This window comes from Panthera leo, chromosome A3 (genome assembly GCF_018350215.1).
Source record: "Panthera leo isolate Ple1 chromosome A3, P.leo_Ple1_pat1.1, whole genome shotgun sequence".
Classification (NCBI taxonomy): Eukaryota; Metazoa; Chordata; class Mammalia; order Carnivora; family Felidae; genus Panthera; species Panthera leo.
This window is the reverse complement of record NC_056681.1, coordinates 15,382,501-15,396,832: the sequence shown is the minus strand read 5'-3', so window position 1 is coordinate 15,396,832 and position 14,332 is coordinate 15,382,501. Positions and strand designations below refer to the sequence as shown.

Sequence of the window (14,332 nt, the reverse complement as noted above, 5' to 3'; positions counted from 1 at the left end):
GCACAGAGCCTGTCTTAGGGCCCGAACTCACAAACTGAGATCATGACCTGAGCCAAAACCAAGAGCTGGAAGTTTAACCAACTGAGCCACTCAGATGCCCCTCCCTGATGTTTGTTTTCATTTATTTGAAGAATGTTTGTAATTGCTTGTTGAAGCTTTTTAAAAAATATTTGTTTTTGAGAGAGAGAGCACAGTGAGTGAGGGGCAGAGAAGGGGACAGAGGATCTAAAGCGGGCTTTGTGCTGACAAGCAGAAAACCCAAGGCAGAGCTTGAACTCACAAACTGCGAGATCATGACCTGAGCCAAAGTTGGACGCTTAACCGATTGAGCCACCCAAGTGCCCCAACTTGTTGAAGCATTTTTATAGTGACTGTCTTAAAATCATAGATAAATCCAGCAACACTGATCTGTTGGTATCTGTTGATTGTCTTTTCTTATCCAAATTGAGATTTTCCCAGTTCTATGTATGATGAATTATTTACAGTTATAACCTGGACATTTTGGAAAGTATGTTATGAGACTCTGGATTTCATTTAAACCTTCTGTTTTAGAAGGCCTCGGATGACCTGGTCCAGTGATACCAACTCTTTACCACCAGATGAGAGTGAAAACCCGCACTACCCACATGACCCCCCTGACACCACCCAGTAGGGGAAGGGTAGGGTAGGGTTGCCTCATTACTGCTGGGCAGAGGTGGACATCTAGATTCCATACTGAGCCTCCTTTACATTGGGGGAAGGGAGTGGGGCCTCATCATTGCTGGATGGGGATGGTAGTGTAGCTCCCCCCATGGCCTCCTCTGACACCATGGAAATGGGGAAGGGTACTTGGAGAGAGGTACTTGTTACTGTTGGGCAATGATGAAGGCTCCCCCCACCAACACCGCTTGGAGGTGAAGTGGGGGAGGTGCCCTGTAACCTCTGTTACAAGATAAACATTGAAGTCTAGGCTGTCCCCCTCTGTCTGCAGGTGGAGGCTAGGAGTGCCTTTTCCTCTAGTATTTTGCTGGAGTGGGCCATTTAATGTCAGAAGATTTCTGTCTTGCTAGGGTGCCCCTTTCTCAGTCCTTTGACAAGAGAAAACAGGCTTTTCATGGAGGCGACTTTAATCTGTGCCTTGTTGGCATTTCCAGGTTGCAGGCTTCTCTAGACCCTAGCAAAAAGAAAGCCTACTGGGGGGCAGGGTGGGGAGGAGTCCTGGTTGATCTGCCTTCTTATGTTTGTTTGAGATAAAATGTCCAGCATTTTAACCTGTACTTGTGGGAAGGAAAGAGAGGAATGCATCTACTCCATTTTATTCAGAGCCCAAAGTCCTCTTTTTATTTTATGCCCTCTTCATTCTTATAAATCCAAACTGGAGATGTTTCTGGATTTTTTATCCCTCTAAGAACTTGTAGGTCACTCTGAATCTTATCCGGGTCCACTTGGCTAGACAAAAGCCATGCCCACAATTTCTTTGAGATAAGCCCTTCTCTGCATTAGGCTTCTGCTGAAATGGCTAAGGGACAACACCCTTCAGCTTTCTAGAATCTCTATTGTTTGATTTAGAGGATCTGTAAAGCACACCTATAATCTTAGAGGTCTTTTATCTGACTGAATAGTACTCTGAGGCGTTGCCTTTCGTCTTCCTGAGATGTGAACTCAAGATCTTAACAGTCAAAACCTCAGTTTCATTTTTGGACCATGGTGGGGTTTTTTGTTCGTTTGTTTTTGTTTTTGTTTTTTAAGGTTTTCAATGCCCTGGATTATTTGAGCTTTGCGAGGAAAGCACTTCTTACTGTGACTATCATTTGCCGTTTGGAGAGGCTGCGAATTTCCTACCATGAAGTTCTGGCTCTTTTATATTTACCACTGCTTCCCTTTGGCTCAGGGTTTCTCAGCCTCAGCACTACTGATATTCTGGGCAGAATGCATCTTTGTGCGGGGGGAGGTAGGGAGAGGGGTCTGTCTTGCAATTAGACGCTATTTACCAGCATCCCTGGCCTCTACTGACTGGATGCCAAGAGCAACCTCTCTAGTTTCGAGGACCAAAAATGTCTCCAGACATTGCCAAATGCCCCGCGGGAGGCCACCTCGCTGTCACTCGGGAGCTGCTGCCTTAGTTCCGCCCTCTCTGCTGGCATTTTACTGTCAGCAGCGAGAAGAGACCAGGTGGCGCCTTTGACGCCTTCCTGGGAAATGTCCTCAGCTAGACCACCCAGCTCATCAGGGGTACTTTCTGCTGCCCACTGTACTGCAGGCGACGGGGCTGCTAACCTCTGTGCTAGGACATAACCGGCTTCCTCTCCCCCAGTTCCCCAGTTCCCCAGTTCCCAATAGCATTTACCCACTTTGCTGTCGGCCCTGCCTTTTTCTCAAAGGCCCGAGGCTTCTATTAACAGCGTTTCAGTCTCATCAATTTGTGGTGAGTGCTAACGCCACTGCCACATTTCGGAGCTGACACAGCAGCACTCTCCCGCAGTACCAAAGTCTAGGCCCTGTCTCCTGCTGCATGGCAAACTAGTCTTGAGTGTAGCAGTTTAATACAAGAGGGATTTATTATGTCAGGGGATTGGGGCATCAGGAATCCAGGAGTGCTCTAGCTGAGGTGGTGATGTCTCAGCATCTCTCGAGGTGGCCGTCAAGCCCCCGGCCAGGACCGCAGTCCACTCTCTCGACGCTCCACCGGGCCCGGCGGTTCCGTTTCCCTGCGCCCGCATGCGGTTGCCGGCCGGTCTCTGTTCTTCCTGGCCGTCGGCTGGAATCTTCAGTGCCATGCCAGGTAGGCCTGTCTGCATGGCTGTTGATGACACAGTAGGGTGCTTCCTCCAGAGCGAGCGAGCCAAGCAACAGAGGACACACACCCGAGACGGGAGCTGTGGTCTTTTGTTTTTTCAATCCTAGTTTTGGACGGGATCCACCACCGTTTGTGACTGTATGGAGAGTCGCCTCGATACAGTGTAGCAGAGGACTACACAAAGGTAAGAATAAAGGAAAGGCAGGGAGCACCGGGGGGCCTTTGGTGGCAGGCAGCTGCGTTTCAGTTTTCATTCAATTCAAGATATTCTTCTCATTTCCTTTTGGAGTTCACCTTTGACTCTCGGTTTTTTTTGAAGTGTCCTGTTTTATTCCCAAGGATTGGGGGTGTCTCCCAGATGCCTTTATTGGTTACATTTTAATTCTTGTATAGTCATAAAACATTTTGTCTGATTTAGATTCTTTTAAATTTGTTGAGGTTCGTTTGGTGGCCCAGGCTATGATGCAGCTTGGTGAATGCTTTATGTGCAGTTGCAAGAATCCTTATCCTGCTGTTGTCGGGTTAAAGTGTTAGCAACGTGGCAGTCGGAACAAGTCAGTTGATAGCGTTCAGGTTTTCTACCTCCTTCCTTTTTTCTCCTACTTGTTTTATTGATTACTGAGAGAGCAGTATTGAATTCTCGAACTGAAATATAGATTTTTCTCTTTCTATTTTAGGTCTATTGGTTTTTACTTCATCTGTTTTTGAAACTCTGTTATTAGATGTATTCGCATTATAATAGTGAAGTCTTTTTGGTGAATTGAACTTTTTATTGTTATCACTATCCCTCTTCCATCACTGCTGATAGTCTTTTTGAAGGTTTATATTTGTCTGCTATGAATACTGCCACTCCAGTTTGATTTGATTACTGTTTGTGTGGTACATCTCATTCCATCCATTTACTTTTTTTTTTTTAATTTTTAATTAATTAATTTATTTATTTTTGAGAGAGAGGGATAGAGTGTGAGTGGGAGGGGCAGAAAGAGAGGGAGACACAGAATCCGAAGCAGGCTTCGGGCTCTGAGCTGTCAGCACAGAGCCCAATGTGGGGCCCAAACTCATGAACCACGAGATCATGATCTGAGCCAAAGTCGGGTGCTTAACCGAGTGAGCCATCCAGGTGTCCTTCCATCCATTTACTTTTAACGTACATGTTTCTTTATAGTTAAATTCGGTTTCTATAGACAGCACATTATTGCCTTTTGCTTTATTTCCAAATGTACTAGTCTGTCCTTTAATTGGTTCTTTCATTGGCAATTGGATTAAAATCTTACATATTTGTTTTATATTTCCATCCATTTTTTTCTCATTTTTTTTCCTTACTTTGGATTAATTACATTTCTTCAGGGAAAAACATCAACCTATTGGGTACCAAAAATAGACAATAAGACTTATTCCATTTGATTGAAACATTACTCATAGTACACCAAACAACATGAACAGGAGCATAGCTGTCTGTCTGTGGTTCACTTGGCCCCAGGTCCAATAACTGATATGGTGGTCCCAGATGCATAGCACACACATAGTGGCTTTACCCTGTGGCTGGGGAACCAGGCCCAGAACTTCTATAGCAAGCAGTAAGCAAACCTGCCTTGGTCTGAGAAAGACATGATCTGGTCTCTCAAGCTCTATTAACAATTATCAATCCTAAGCAAGGGTGCAGAAGAGAAGTCAAATCCTTGCAATCTTGACATAGTCAACAAGACACGTTGAACACCAAAAGGGTCAGGGAGAATGCCTCCCAATATTTAAAAAAAATTTTTTTTTAAATATTTTATTTATTTTTGAGAGAGAGAGAGAGAGAGAGCAGGGGAGGAGCACAGAGAGAGGGAGACACAGAATGCAAAGCAGACTCCAGGTTCTGAGCTGTCAGCACAGAGCTCGATGTGGGCCCGAACTCAAGAAACACGAGATCATGACCTGAGCCAAAGTCGGACGCTTAACCGAGTGAGCCACCCAGATACCCTGGCTCCCAATATTTTTATTATTTCACTTTATCTTCATAATGGCTTGTTATTTATACCTCTTAAAAAAATTTTTTTAGTGGTTCCCCTTGCATATATGGTGTATGTCTTCAATTAACCAAAGGCAATCTTCAAATAATGTCATACCACTTATACAGCAGAGGGTCCTTAAATAGTATACTTCCAATTACTCATCCCATCATTTTAACTATTGTTATTGTCATAATTTAACTTTTATATATGCTATATACCCACAACGTACTGCTGCTGTTTTAAAAATTGAAGTGTTGTGACATACAGGGGCACCTGTGTAGCTCAGTCGGTTGAGTGTCAGACTCTTGATTTCGGCTCAGGTCATGATCCCAGGGTTGTGGGATCGAGCCCCACAGTCAGCATGGAGCCTGCTTAAGATTTCCTCTCTCTTTCTCTTTCTCTCTCCCTTTCTCTCTCTCTCTCTCTCCCTGCCCCTCTCCCCCACTTGTGCTCTCTCTCTCTCTAAAATACATTTTTTTAAATGTAGTGACATAATTTTATATTAATTTCAGGTGTATAACATAGTCATTCAGCAATTATATACATTACAAAATGCTCACCACAGTAAGTGTACTTATCACCTCTCACCACATAGTTATTGGCTATATTCCCTACTCCAGACTTTACATCCCCATGACTTCGAAAGCAAAAGAGGAGTGTATTGCCACTCTTTTGCTTTAGTCAATTGTCTTTTAAGGTGATTAAACACAGAAAAATGTCTCTTATATTTACCTTCATTCTGTCCATTTCCAGAGATCTTTACTTGTTTATGTAGATCTTTCTGGAGGCAGAAAGAATATGATACCGGCGAGCAACCTGCATCTAGGAAGGAAATGAACTCTTACCTGTCTGAATGGAGTCCCCGTCTTCCTCCTGCTTCACAAGCGTGCCAGCGCCTGTGCCCCATTTCTTCTTGGAGGCTCCCGTCCTTCTTTGGAATTCAGGTTAATTGGTTGCTCTGCAAACTCAGCTCTCTGATGGGTTTGACAAAAGCTGTAATTTTATAGACTACCTAACAATTTTTAAAAATTGTGATTAGTGTGGTCATGTTGCTGTCCCCAGCTCTCTACATCCTGCGTGGAGCCTGAAGTCTTGGCCATCTACTTTCCCACGGCTCCTTTTACCCCCTTTGGCCATCTGCTCCTGGGTCCGCTGCCTGGCTCCTTCTCTGGGCTGGCACCCTTCCGGCTTAGTCCCCTGAATTCTCTCTAGCTTGGACGCTTTCCCCTCTCTACCCCTTTATGAGGCAACTATCTGGCAAAGAGAAGAGACAGAGGTTCCAGATCTGTCACCATCTTGGGGACAGCTCAAAACAATTCATGGAGTCCTGTTCCCAGGAATAAGCCTGGAAAGGGGGGAAGCGGCTTTGGGAGTTGAGCTCTCACCCACCACACTCCAAGTTGGCCTCATTCCTCTGTGCTAGGAAATGGGACCGAGTGTCTACTCCACCCATGAATGAGGAATAAGAATCAAATTGACTGAGACCTTTCTTGGAAGATGAAAACTGCAACAGGACTGAAGGGGAACAGGCTGGGGCAAGCAGTTGTAACCATAGTCTCTGGAGCAGCCTATCTGGATTCAAAATCCATGATTTATTTGCTGTATGGCCTTGGACAAGTTCCTTGACCTCTCTGTACCTCAGTTTTCATCTGGAAAATGGAAATAATAATAATAGTACTTACCTCACAAGATTGTTAAGAGGATTAAAAGAGCTAATAAATATAGGCAAAACACTTAGAACAGCAACAGATATATAAGTTCTGAAGAAGTGTTAACTATTAGGGTGTACTTCCTATAATTACAGAAATTCGTGGAAGAAAGCAGTTTCCTCCCTTTCTCAGAACCCATTACCATCAAAACACTTAATGTTTATTAAGCATCTCCAAAGTGCCCACGTCCGGTACTAAGCATTTTATACGAATTACCTCATAGGTAGTAGGGATTAATTATTCCTACCTAATAAGCAAGGAAATCAAAGAACAGAGAAATTAAGTGTTTATACAACCAGCTAGATGGAGAGCTAGGTTTGCAACCCAGGAGGGTCTGACGACCACGCCTGTGTCCTTAACCACGTGCCTCCCATAAACTAGTTTCCTTGCTTATAAAATAGTGGGAAAGCCGCCGGCTGTGTTTCTCCCAGGGTTTTGGGATCCCACTAACAAGAGAAGCAACAGCGCTCAGGTACTTGTACAGAGCGCTGGTCCCCGACAGGGAAACCCGAATGTATCACGACTCCATCCCTCTCTTTGCACATGCCCCTCCCCACCCCACCCCCGCCCCTCTTCTCTGCTTGTTGAACTCATTTCTTCAAGATTCGGCTCAGATATCAGCACCTAGATTTTATTCTAACAATGGAGGGATTTAAGCAGGGGGCGGCACACCAGAGTTGGCGGTTTGAAATGATGGCTGACGACTGGGGCGGGGGGCGGGGATGGAGTGTAGCCGGGCCGAGCGAGTACAGGGTACCCAGATAGAAGGCTACTGGAAGAGCCAAGGGAGAGATGGTGGTGGAAATGGAGAGGGTTGGTGGATTGGAAAGTTATTCAGGAAGGAGAATCGACAGGAAATGGAGGTGTATTTAGCGCAGGACAGAGAGGTGCCAAGGATGACTCCTAGTTCCTGGCTTGCTCGCGGATGTTTGTTGAGTGAATGAACGAATGACCCCACGGCAGAAGCATCCCCGACAGACACCCCCGACCCGGTCCCGTCCCGTCCCGTCCCGTCCCCGAGGCTTCTGGAGCTGCGAGCACGAGCACAAGGGGATGGGGGGAGGGAGGGAGGAGGAAGAGAATGGGCAAGAGTCTCAGTCCAGGAGTTAAGCAGATTGGACACTTCTGGCGCTGGTCTGAGCAGGAGGCGCGGCGAGGGGGGCAAGCCCTTCTCCTCTCCTCCCTCAGTGTGCGCGTTGCCCCTCCACCCCCGCCAGCCCGGATGCACAGCGCCCCTGTTCGCGCCCTGGAGGGCTTGGCTTCTCGCCGGCGTCTCGGGGCGCGGCGCTGCGGCCCACCCCTGCAGCCCTGACCCGCCCCGTCCCGGCGCCCACCCCGCCCAGTGCGCTGGAAGGCTGGGCGGCGGCTCGGTCCGGTCCCGGATCCAGAACCGGGGGCTGCCGGGTGAGTCCCAGGTTCAGGAGGCCCTCCGCCGCGGCGCACCTGCCCTGAGTCGCGGCACCGGGTCAGTGCCCTCCCGGCTCCGCCGGGCCCCTTTCCCCGCGTGCGCCTTCTCGCCCGGGGTGCGGGTGCGTTCCGGCGGGGCTGCCCACGAGTCGCCAGCAGCAAGTGCGCGTGGGCCGAGAACCCGCGCGTGTCCCCGCGGCGGGGCTGCGCCGCCGGGGCGCGGCGCAGCAAGTGGAACGGAGCGTGCGGAGCCCAGCGCCCGGGCGGCGGGTTGCGGGCGGGCTGCGGGCGGAGTGCAGACGAGCGTGGCCGGCCGCGGGGCAAGGATGCGCGCGGGGAACTTTTCGCCCGGCCTGGAAGTGCGAGCGGCCGCGCCCGAGGGGGCTCCCCGCGGCGGCCGGGAGGGAGGCGAGCGCGGGTGCCCGTCGCCACCCCTCCCCCACTTCCGCCGCCCGCCGCTTCCTCGTTCCCGGCTCCCAGGGCCCGGCCGTCCCGCGGGAGCCCCGGCAGCGCAGCCCCACCCCGGCCGGCGCGTCTCGCTCCCACGCCCCCGCAGCCGTCTCGCCGGAGCCCAGCCACCGAGGCAGCGGGGGCGCGGGGCGCTGCAGGTAGGGGCTCTGCGGCAGGGGCGCAGGGGCGACGGGCTGGCCGGGGGCCGGGGGCCGGCGGCACGAACTGGACGCCCCGGGGCCCTCGGCCTCCTCTCCACCCCCACCCCTCACCGCCCGCCCACCGGCGGGCGCGCCCCGGCCCTTTTTAGGGAATTCTCTAGCTCCTGCGGACTCAAGGGCGGGTGGAGCGGAGACCCGGAGGGCGCTCTGCCTTTCACGGGCACCCCGGGCTCCCCAGACCTGGACTCCCTTCTCCCAGCACCTTTCGTCTCGTAAACAACTCCTTTTCTCTCCCTGGCCCTAGCTCCGATGCCCCCTGGGGGCAGCTCCTTGGGTCTCGGGAGAAGGATGGGGCTGGGGGAGGGGGAAGGGGGAGCTCCCGCGCCCCCAGCCCGTGGGCGCCCCCACCCTCGTTCTCTCCTTCCCCTGCCCCCCCCCCCCCTCCACCCGGCCGCTGGAGCAGACGGCCCCAGGGGCCCCGGGTATTTTTAGCGCTGTGACCTGGGCGGCAGCTCGGAAAGCTTTTCCTAGGAATCGGCGTCAGCGCCTCCCTCCCCCCGCTGCCAGCCGGCGGCCACCCGGTCCCGCACACTGCCTTTGGCCCTGGCTGGCCCGCTTGGGTTTGGGCCCCTCGCGGCCCGCAGCAGCGCCTGTGGAGCTGGCCGGGGTCTCGGACACTGATTCCAGATGAGTCGAGGAGGCAGGCTGCAGAGGATGATGAGCTGGTCCTCAAGCTCTTGCCTCCGGTGATGGGCTCAGAGGGACGAGCAAATGGGAGTGAACGTGTACAGCCTGGGCTGGCCCAGAGTTCTGGTATTCTGGAAAGCTCTCAGCATTGGGGGTCCGGGGGCCCTGAATTGGACCCAGGCCCCGCCCTTCCAATTGCTACTCTGACTAGTAGGGATGTAAGACTGAGATGTCAGAGGAGAGGCGCCCAAATAACGAGCTGGGGAATGCGGAGAAGAGATGGGCGGCCTCCGGATAGTGTAGTATGCGGGCTTTACATTTTACGGGGCACCTGCACCCGCAGCCTCTCCCATTTGAGGCATGTAGGACTATTAGGCCATTTTCAGATGGGGAGACCGAGGCTGGAAAGATGATTTCCTTAGGGACAGAGCCAAGTCTGGAAGTCAGATCTGTGACTTCAGAGCAGGGTTTGGAGGGGATGGTGGTGATGGGGAGTATGGTGGGGAGGAGGTGCTTTAGCCTTTGTCTGGGTTTTGAAGGCAGGGCATGAACCAGAGTTGCAGCATTAGAGGAAGATGACCTTCCACCCTGAGATCCCCAGCCCACCCCCTTCCCTGGCCTTCTGAGGGGAGGCCGGGTCCATTAAAAGTGCCTCCCCCATTTGGGCTGGACCAGTCCTCTCACGAGGGCATGATACTGAGTCTTGGCCATCGGCCCCATTCCCTGAATACAGAGGAGCTTCTCTTGCCGTGCCTGGAACCGGCATCCCCTTTGTGGAGCCAGGATCAGCGCTGTCGCTTTAGGAGACTTGTGGTAATGGACTTTGTGGTAACGGACTTTGTTTCAAGGAAGGGAAGGAGGTAGCCAAGACCAGAGGTGTCCAGGCTGCACCTGGAGGCCCCACGGCTGGGATGCCAGCTGCAGCGGAGCTCCCCATGCTCCCCAGGCCCAGCCTCCCCCCCACCCCTTCCCTCTCAATTTCATAGCTGTACTTGCTTTTCCACCTTCCAGGAGCTGACATGGACCCAAATCCCCGGGCAGCCCTGGAGCGCCAGCAGCTCCGCCTTCGGGAGCGGCAGAAATTCTTTGAGGACATTTTACAGCCAGAGACAGAGTTTGTCTTCCCCCTGTCCCACCTGCATCTCGAGTCGCAGAGACGTAAGCTCTGAGTCCTGGGGAGAGGGACTGGGGTGGGGTAGGGGAGGCACGTCTTGTACGTCCTGAAGTATGGGAGCCTCATCCCCCCATTTTGTTGGCCCTCGAAACTTCTGTCTCTAGACCTGACACATATCTCTGACCATCCTACGGGCTCTGGCCCGCATCCTCCTGACCTGCCCCCTTCTTGATCTGCAGCCCCCATAGGTAGTATCTCATCCATGGAAGTGAATGTGGATGCCCTGGAGCAGGTAGAACTTATTGACCTTGGGGACCAAGATGGAGCAGATGTGTTCTTGCCTTGCGAAGACCCTCCACCAACCCCCCAGACATCTGGTATGCCCCTTGGCTTTGGGGACTTGGGCACCAGTTAGCCAGAAACAGGCGTCAGGCTCTGAAATGAGGCTGCAAGCGGGACCGGGGAAATATACACGTAGGGCCTGGAAGTGGGTGTTTCTACCAGTAAAACAGCTGTCTGTTCTGATTTTAGGGACGTTGACTCTGAGGGGAACCGGGTGACAGATCCTCAATCTAAAATTCTGAGGCGGGGACGCCTGGGTGGCTCAGTCAGTTAGGCATCTGACTCTCGATTTTGGCTCAGGTCATGATCTCATAGTTTGTGGGATCAAGCGCTCCATTGGGCCCCTCACTGTCCGCAAGGAGCCTGCTTGGGATTCTCTCTCCTCTCTGCCCCTTCCCCGGCTCTCGCATACATGCTCTTGCACACTCTCTCTCTCCCTCTCAAAATAAATAAAGATTTAAATGTGTTGGGTGCCGCACACTATCTAAAAATAAATAAATAAATCTAAAAAATAAATACAACTTCTGGGAATGCCCCAACCCCCCCTTAATCTTTGTTAATTTTACATTTGTGAAATTAATATAATTAGTTCATGTAATTAAAATAATGTAAAATATAATTTTTATATTACACAACTTAAGCTGTTTTAGCCATCTTCATATGAACATTTACTGAGCACTTTTTTTTTTTTTTTTTTTTTTTTTTTTTAAGTTGCTAATACTGTGCCAAATTAGCTCAATTCTTATAATATCCTATTAGGGCAGGTGGTAGTATCCTAATTTTATAAAGGAAGAAATTAGAAGTTGTCACACAGCCAGAAAGTGGAAAAGCTGAGCTCAAACCATGGCTTTCTCATTCCAAAGCCCGTATGTTTAGCTTATAAGATAGATACTCTTTTTTTAGAGTAGGCTTCATGCCTAATGCAGGGCCCAACGCGGGGCTTGAACTCATGACTCTGAGATCGAGACCTGAGCTGAGATCAAGATTCAGACACTTAATAGATGAAACCACACAGGCTTCTTCTTTTCTCTAAAACTGCTGCTGTTTACTGATGGCCTGCTACGTGCCAGGCATTTTATAATCATTCTTCGATTTCAGCCTCAAAACCCTTCTGGAATATAGGTGCATATCCCATTTTTACAGAGAAGATTCAGAGTCCTTGAGGGGGAAAATGACTTGCCCAAAGCTACCCAATATCAAGTAGGTGGCGTAGGTGGAGTTTGCACGCTTGAATCCATGGAGCAGACTGCAGGGCCCATACATGCCGTAGTGAAATGAAGGGACCTGAGAGGACACCTGGCTGTCTGCCAGACTGGCTCAGCTGACTGGTGAGGCCTCTGCGCCTCTCTGGGCTTCAGCCCCTGCTGGCCAGAGCATCTCTCAGAGCCCCCTGAAGCCCTGTTTGTGGCGCTGACCAACTCTTCTTTTTGGGCAGGGATGGACGACCGTCCAGAGGAGCTGGGCCTGCCAACGGCCACGCCAGACAGGACCGCGTCCCGCACCTCCTCCTCGTCTTCTGACGACTCCACCAACCTGCACAGCCCAAATCCCAGTGACGGCGGAGCGGACACGCCCTTGGCACAGTCTGATGAGGAAGAGGATGGGGCCGATGGGGGGGCAGAGCCTGGAGCTTGCAGCTAGCAGTGGGCGTCCATGTATAGACTGAGCGGGCTGGCTCTTCCACACAGGAGACGAGAGGCCCAGCCAGAGCCCTGCGGAGAAGACCGGACTCTTTACTTGCAGCAGGCACTGGGGGGAGGCAAGGATGGTGGGATGGTGAGCCTCTGTGGGAATCAACCCTCCTGCTTTACTGCTAACCTTTCCTGCTGCGACCCCCCCCCCCCCCCAGTTTTTGGCTTTGCTCCTGAGGCAGGGCTTGCAGGCGTGGAGATGGAAGATGAGGTAGGACAAGATGCCGCTGCTTTTCCTAGCGCCCCTGCCTCCCCCAGACTATCCTGCAGTCTTCTGATAGAGTCTCCTACACCAGTGTCTCTAAGTGGACGTGAACTCCTAGCACTCCCCGTGCGGTGGTACCCCTGCTCCCCCACCCCCTGTTTGGGAACAGGGCACGGAATAAGTAATAAACAGATAATAATATACCAACCACCCCCCTTCATTTATCACACTGCAGAGATATCAAACCCGCTGTATTTTTTCAGTTCTCTAGCCAACACCATGTCCCCATCTCTCATGTACTCTATATCTTCAGGAAGTATTTCTTGAATACCTATGCCAGACATTTGGAATGCAGTTTTGAACAAGACAGGCTGTATCCCTGCCTGCATGGAGTTTACTGTCTCTGGAGGAGAAAATCAGGTAAATACCACAATTCACAGTGTAATAAGCAGCGTGATGAGCGAGCGACTCTGGTGTCAGAAAATAGCTTGTATGGTCATTGAAGAGCTGAGTTTTAAGCTGAGATCCAGAGGCTGAGTGGGAGTTTGCCAAATGGGGGCTGTAATCCAGGCAGAAAGAGCAGCTTGAGAAGACTTTAAATGGGGAGAAACAGCTCCGAGGAACTGAAACATTCAGCTTGGCCGAACTGTGGAATTTGAGGATGAGAGGAAGGGAGAGGTAAGACTGACAAAGCTTAGTCATGAAATACTTTGAAGCCTGTATCAAGTTTCAGTTTGGCTGCTAGTAAAAGATCAGAGACTTAAGTTACAGTTTTCTTTCCTTATAGAAAAGAAGCCCAAAGCACAGGGCTGTATGACTGCTCCAGAGTTCTTGGGCGTCTGAGTCCGTTTTGGCTCTTTTTCTCAGCCGTCCCAGCCACACGGCTGGGATTCTCATTGATAGCTTATGTCTGATGGTTGCTGCGGTGCCAGCCATCACGTCCCTGAAGCTGGCAGAAAGACGGAGAGAAAACCGGGGATGGGCACAGCACAGCCTGCAGTGTGTTTCCACTTCAGGAAGCATTCTTGGGAGTTCTGTCCAGCGATGTCCACTTTCAGCTCACCGACCAGAGCTTGCTAACGTGAGAAATGTTTCACTTACAGATATTTTATAGACATAGGGACACAACATTATCTACAAGAAAGAAAATTCTGGTGTTTGGAAAGACAGTAACCTTTTCGAGTCACTGAGTTACCAATGCATCTGATTTCTGTACTACCTTTCAAACCTCTCAGAAGCACCAGGGCTACTGGAGAGGGCAGGATAATCCTTTAGTAGGGGCACACTACTCTCTTGTTAAAATCAGGGGTATGTTACTAAGGAACAAGAAGACAGTCTTTGGAATGGTAACTGGCAGTTTACATGTTAGAGGTCACGTTAACGAATTTGAACTTTATGGGGAGTAATGAAGAATTACAGGTGGTTGAACTTGCTTGTTAAAAAGGTAATTCTGGCCGCAGTGGAAAGAACATACCGGAGGAGGAGAGAGGCTCACGACAGACATCTAACACAATACTCCATGCAGGAGATAATGGTAATAATGATCAGCTTGACTGGGTTGAGGCAGGGTATAAACAAATAAATGACATTCATTCAGTAAATATTTATTAAATGTCAATGTTTAACATGTATAAGACACTGAGGGTCTTATAGACTTGGGAATGTAGAGTGGCAAGAATAAAAAAAAGGGGGGCCACAGTGCTGCTTTTATGGGGGTCTAGTCTAGTGGGGGCCCAAATGTAAAATTGTAATTATGACCAGTGCTAGGAAGGACTTAATAGCCTACTGGGAGC

General features: G+C 50.5%; 1 protein-coding gene and 1 long non-coding RNA gene across 11 annotated transcripts in view; one reads left to right on the top strand and one right to left on the bottom strand.

The window, feature by feature from the left end:
- The window catches only part of SYS1 (SYS1 golgi trafficking protein), a 38,239-nt gene extending 25,493 nt beyond the window's left edge, over positions 1–12,746 (top strand). For 3 of the 10 annotated variants that reach the window (XM_042930844.1, XM_042930847.1, XM_042930846.1), the window contains 3 exons: positions 10,199–10,345; positions 10,541–10,678; positions 12,079–12,746. In XM_042930844.1, coding sequence (XP_042786778.1) covers positions 10,207–10,345; positions 10,541–10,678; positions 12,079–12,284 — 483 coding nt within the window. In that variant the 5' untranslated portion in view covers positions 10,199–10,206 and the 3' untranslated portion in view covers positions 12,285–12,746. Of the gene's footprint in view, positions 1–2,883; positions 2,961–5,526; positions 5,718–7,608; positions 7,948–8,360; positions 8,498–10,198; positions 10,346–10,540; positions 10,679–12,078 lie in introns of those variants that run through there. The other 7 variants (XM_042930840.1, XM_042930843.1, XM_042930841.1 and 4 more) reach the window with 6 other exon arrangements.
- On the bottom strand, positions 3,867–6,409 carry LOC122215491. The gene is made up of 3 exons (XR_006200394.1): positions 6,259–6,409; positions 5,619–5,747; positions 3,867–4,137 (listed from the first exon to the last, which is right to left on the bottom strand). It is a non-coding gene; the product is annotated as an uncharacterized LOC122215491 (long non-coding RNA).
- Positions 12,747–14,332: the final 1,586 nt, after the last annotated feature.